Source organism: Pteropus alecto, unplaced genomic scaffold (assembly GCF_000325575.1).
Source record: "Pteropus alecto unplaced genomic scaffold, ASM32557v1 scaffold56, whole genome shotgun sequence".
NCBI lineage: Eukaryota > Metazoa > Chordata > Mammalia > Chiroptera > Pteropodidae > Pteropus > Pteropus alecto.
Genome location: NW_006438871.1, coordinates 631,926 through 637,626, shown reverse-complemented (window position 1 = coordinate 637,626; position 5,701 = coordinate 631,926). Strand labels below are relative to the sequence as shown.

Sequence of the window (5,701 nt, the reverse complement as noted above, 5' to 3'; positions counted from 1 at the left end):
GCCTCCGCCTCCCCCCAACCCCCCCGCCCCGCCGACACACAAGCACCGTGACCCTCAGGCAGCCCCTCCCAGGGGCCATGCCGTCCGCCAAGAGCCCCGAGACCCTGCCACGCTGGGGACACTCCCTCCTTCCTGAACGTGCTGGGCCTCATCTCCTGTCCCATCTGTCCTCTCCACAAAGAGGGAACCCTGGGGACGGGGCGGGGAGCAGGCACTGGAGAGAAACCTCCTGGACGAAGGGACAGGGACAAGGTCCCTGTGAGCGCCGACGGGGCCTGTGTGCCCCCGGGACGGCCGCGAACACCACGTCTGTCACTGCCACACTGGACAGACAGTAAACCCCAGTTATCTATCTGTCCTCAAAGTGGGGTCACCGGGAGCCGGTCAGGAACCAGTCCTGCGTCTTGGCACGTGACTCATATGCCTGCGGATCTCAGTGGCCTGTTCTCGGCCCACCTTCTTCGGTGACACTTGTGACCAACACACCAGGTGGCGGTCCACAGCTCCTGACGCGGAGCTGCTCGGCCAGCCCTGCTGTCGGGGTCTGTGTGATTCTGCTGGACTCGCGCGGGCCGCGTTCATGGAAGTGACCAAGTACCCACCTCCGCTCGCCACTCGCGACCCTGCCTCCCCTCTGCGCTGCATGCCCGAGGCGGCTCCAGATGGCCTCCTCGGAGGTGCGCCGGGGATGTGTGGTCTAGAGCCCCCATGCAGCCCCCCAACGGCAGGCTTACCTTTCCACAGGGTGAGGGCCAGCAGCTGGTGCAGCCGGGGGTGGCCCAGCTTCCCCGAGCCGCCGCTGGACCACTTCAGGGCTCTGGACACGAAGGCCACGCGCTCCGGGGAACTGGGGTCCATCAGGCTGAACAGTTTAGCCAGATTTTCTAAAACGACACGGCAGACCCTTATCCGCAGGGCAGGCAGCCTGCAGCTCTCCCTTCAAAGGAAGGCAGACGAGCCACCAGCAGTGTGTCCTGCGGCCCCCCACAGGGCCGGTGCCACCCAGGGCCGCCCCGTGCACCCCCCGCAGAGCCAGCAGCCGCATGCCCCCTCCACGGCACGCAGGGCAGCCCGCAGCCAGGTCTCTGGGACGGCTCAGCACGGGTTCCCGGGTCCGTGTGCGGGGCAGCGCTACGTGAAAGACCGGCCTTGAAACTGTCCCACAGGCAGAGGGACCCTGTGCGCCTCAGAAAGCCTCACCCAACAGCTCGTCGGCCACCTCCACCTCCGCCTTCTCCAGCGACTCCAAGACCAGCATGGACAAGTCTGCAGCACTGTTTTGCTACAAAACGTGGGAACAGACAAGAACCACAGGGCTGGGGGCGCAGCGGTGTGCGAAGTGAGGGGCCGCGGGGCGGACAGTCGTGGGGGAGCAGCGCTGAGACCAGGGCGCTCGGCAGTGCTGCTGGGGAACGGACCCCGGCCTGGGCGCGCCGGCCGGCGCCGGAGCCCGCGTGTGGACCCCGGGCTCGAGGACACTCGCCCAGCTGCGGGAAGCAGGGCCAGCGCCAAGGACAGCTCAAGGTCGTGCTCAGGCCTCTCCCACAGGCCTCGAGCCGAGACACCTGGGGACACCCGCGGCTTACCTGGCCGTGGCCGAAGAAGAGCAGCGCCCCTGAGCACATGAGCTCCCGGGCCTCCGCGTGCCTGCTCTGCGACGTGTACCTGCGGGGGGCGGGGAGCCCGTTAGGCCAGCTGCTCGCCCCCCAGAGAGCCCCATGCCCCCTCCCGCCGCCCCGCCCGGCACCAAGGACAGGAAACTGCTGCGCGCGAGGCTGGAAAGAGGCCAGCGGTTTCCGGGGCTGCGGCCGTCAGGGCTCCGCGGGCGCCGCGTGTGCGCGCGCACACGCACCCTCTCCCGCTCGTCCTGCACGCTCCCTGGCGCCACGGCGTTCGATCTGAACAAGCTCGCGGGGGCGCACGGCTTCACGCGGCCTCCTGCGCGGGCACGCGGGGCTGCAGGCGTTTACCCTGAGTGACAACCACACCCCCCGTCTCTGCTTATTCGTGACACCATGCTAGACTCTGCAGAAGCAGTGACAGATGACTTCTCAGAACACCGGATGGAGGAAACAGGTCCCTGCAAGGCAGACTAAGCGACCCTGGGTGTGAGACAGCCTGTGGCCCCCCCCCAGAGCACAGGCGCCCAGGTGGGGGAGGGGAACGGGACCGTCCCCTGCGCACGCACCACCCAGGGCTTCCCGCCAGTCCCTCCGCAGTGAGTCAGAACTGCCTGCTGCAGGTGGAGAAAAGCTGAAAACTACAAAAAAGTGAAAGGCACCTGTGGAAAGTGAACATGCTTCTTTTTGGGCTGGGAGGGCACGTGGGTCCTGGGTGACCGAGCAGGGAGGAGCTGTCCCCAAGGCCTCAGGGGGCTGAGCACGGCCAGAGCAAGCAGCCTCCAGCCTGGAGTCACCCAGCTGCACAGCCCTAGGCACAGGCAGGGGCGTCGTCACCCACACAGTGGCCTGCGCGGTTCCTCCTTTGTTTTGCCCTTATTTGAAAACAGAGCGTCACATGGAGTGAGACGCCCCTTTGTGTCTCCCCATAACTACAACTAGTCACTCGCCCCTAACCCAGCGAAAGTTGCCTGCTCAACACGCTGGGGCGTGGGACCCAGGCGGCCCCGACACAGTAGAGCGCCCAGCACCCTGACACCCAGGCGGCGACCCCCCTCCCACCGCGGGCCCGGAGCCTCGTGTGCGCAGGTAAAACGAACACTGGGCCAGAGCGCCATCTGCTGGAAAACGATGGAAGGACCTCTAATCACCACCTGCTGGACCTCTCAAGTCCAACTTAACCTGGAGAAAAGTGCCGGCTCCTTCCAACCGCAGCAGCAGAGGACGACCCGCCAGCACCGTGAGCAACCAGGCAGCTCGGCAACCTCCAGAAACCCAGCTCAAAGTCACGGGGGGCCGCGCTCTAAGTGACGGAATTCCCAGCAGCAATCTCGACGGAGCTCAAGGGGACACGAGAAAGCTCAGGAGTAAACTTGATGAACAGGAGAAGTAAACTCCACCAGAGGACAGACGGACCTGGGGTGCGGACCTGGGTGGGGACAAGGAAAGCTCGAGAAAGCACTGCAGACGGAGCAGACGGTGGGACGGGGCAGCGCGCGCACACGCGGAAGCCTGGACACGGCTCGCGAGGAAGGGGACTATCTGCTGAGCCGAGGGATCCACAAGGGCCACCCGCCTCCCCCGGGAAGGGCGTCAGAGGACAGCGCGGATCCCGGAAGAGACGGGGAAGGGAGCAGAGCCCGCTCAGAGAAGCGATCGGTGGGACCGCCCCAAACCTGGGGACGGGACTGGACGTCCAGGTCCAACGCGCGAACAGAAGACCTAGTTATCTCAACGCGAAAAGGCCTTCTCCAAGACGCCACACTCAAGCGACCAGAAGTGAGTGACAGAGCTCTCGAGGTGGCTGGGGAAAGGCAGTGCCCGACGCGGGAAAGCCCAGCGGCTGTCATCGGCTTTCTCAGCAGACACTGCCCGGCTGAGAAGACGACGTCCGGCAAAGCCACCCTTCAGATGTGAAGAAGGAGGCTTTCCCTCGAGGGGAGGCACCACGAGGCCCGTGCTAGAAGGAGCTGAAAGGAGCTCGTCGACTGAAAACAAAAAGTCAAAAAAGTAAACGACGCTTTACGGGGACAGTTTTTTTTTACGGGGACAGACAGGCAGACAGAAACAGAGGATTACGACTGTTTCAGAATAGGGTGTTAAACAATTAGAGCATAAAAATTTTAAGGGAAAAAAAACTACAGCCACCTTGTTTAGGTGACGAATACACAACGTGAAAGGGAGGAGGAAGGGGGTGGAGCTTGCAGACGAGCGACGCTGACAAAGGGCTGCGCTGTCTGCGAAACACGTAACACAAACCCCAGAGTAACCACAAAACAAACATCCAGAGCCCAGACGTAAAACAGAAGAAAAGAGGAAATGGAGAAAAACATCACAGAAAACCTCCGCCCTAACGCAGCGGACAAGACACGAGGGCAAAGAAACTCTGGGGACACGGAGCACCCAGAAAACAGAAGACGAGGTGGCCGTGCTCAGTCCTCACGGATCGGTCATCACCCCAAGTGTACACGGATGGCCTCACCCACCCAAAGGCACGGAACCAGCACCCAGCCATCTGCTGCCGCCAGGAGACGCGCCTCAGCTCCGAAGGCGAACGAAGGCTCGAGGCGAGGGTGGACGGCGACGCTCCAAGCCAAGGCCGCGCAGAGGACGGCCGCGCTTACACCCGACGCAACAGCTAACGAGAAGCAGACGTTTTATAATCCGAAAAGACGCCATCGGGAACGACATATATTAACACGCACGCGGCGCAGGAGCAGCAAACACATCGAGCCATCGTTAGCCGACCCGAAGGCAGACAGGGCGGCGCCGTGACGGCAGCAGACGACACCCCACGCACACCGCGGGGAACGAGGCACGACGCCACCGATTCACGACGAAGGAGCCGAAAACACTCAACGAAGTAAGGAGTCTCTTCAACAAATGGTGCCGGGGAAACCGGACAGACGCGTGAGGGGTGATCGAGGCTGCCGTCGACACCACACGCGCAAATTAACTCCAAACGGGTGAAAGACTTGAACACAGACCTGAAACAATAAAACGCACGGAAGGAAACGCAGGCGCTGGACTCGGTCTCAGTGGTGTTTTTGCGAATTTGACGCCAACAGCCAAGGAAACGAAAACAAACGAGTGAGACCACGTCCAACTAAAAGACCCTGCACGGCCGAGGAAACTACCAACGACCAACGACACGGAAGGACAACCGACCAACCGGCGGGGAGACGGTGTCTGCAAGGGATGTTCCGGAAAGGAGCCGACATCCAAAAAGTATAAAAATCTCACGCTCGACACCACCGGTCGTCAGGGAGACGTCAATCAAAACCACAGCGAGCTACTCCCCACGCCTGTCGCCTGTCGGAACGGCCGTCATCCACAAGACGGCGGACACGGTGAGGACGCGGAGCGAGGGCGCCCCCGTGCTCTGCCGGTGGGAGCGTACGCTGGTGCAGCCGCGGGAACGGCATGGAGGTGCCTCGAAAAATTCAAGCAGAGCTGCCACACGACCCGGCAGTCGCTCCCTGCGGCTGTGTGAAGAATATGAAAACCCTGACTCAAAACCACACGCAGCCCGGCGCTGACCGCAGCGCTGTTCACAACGGCCAAGGCACTGACACAGACCCGTGTCCGTCGACGGACCAGTGGGGAAGAGGACCTGGGACCCGCGTGCGGCGGAACACGCCTCGGCTAAGCGACACCCCACGAAGGCACGCAGGCTGGGCTCGGTCACTCCAAAGGCACGACCTGAAGTGGGAGGCACAGCCGTCCGAGTCCCAGCCGCTCCCTCCGGAGACGGCCATCGTAGCCACGGGCTGCAGAGCACGCACATTGTAAGGTTTTCCTTTAAAACATTTCTCCACTTAAGAGGCAAAACGAGGTTCTGGCCACAAGGGCCACATGGATCCCCGACACGGGTCTCGGAAAGGCCCCCAGCAGGAAGGTAAACACAGCACCGGCCCAGGAGGCCCCTCCAGCTGATGGTGGCGGCACTGGGCCACCCTGCAGATGGCCACTGAAGCGAACGGTGGGTGGTCTAACAGATTACTAGTAACGGACCACCTCCTCGTCCTGGAGAAGAAAGGTCTGACCACACAAGGCGGCCGCCCACCGCCTCCAGCACCATC

At 62.7% G+C, this 5,701-nt stretch overlaps 1 protein-coding gene across 1 annotated transcript in view; it reads right to left on the bottom strand.

The window, feature by feature from the left end:
• GET4 (golgi to ER traffic protein 4) overlaps window positions 1-2,494 on the bottom strand; it is a 9,394-nt gene extending 6,900 nt beyond the window's left edge. Inside the window, exons 1-4 of the mRNA XM_006915875.3 lie at window positions 2,282-2,494; window positions 1,587-1,665; window positions 1,201-1,282; window positions 735-884 (exon numbers count right to left, since the gene is read on the bottom strand). Of these exons, the coding sequence (XP_006915937.1) occupies window positions 735-884; window positions 1,201-1,282; window positions 1,587-1,665; window positions 2,282-2,298 (328 nt within the window). The 5' untranslated portion in view covers window positions 2,299-2,494. The remainder of the gene's footprint in view (window positions 1-734; window positions 885-1,200; window positions 1,283-1,586; window positions 1,666-2,281) is intronic.
• Window positions 2,495-5,701: the final 3,207 nt, after the last annotated feature.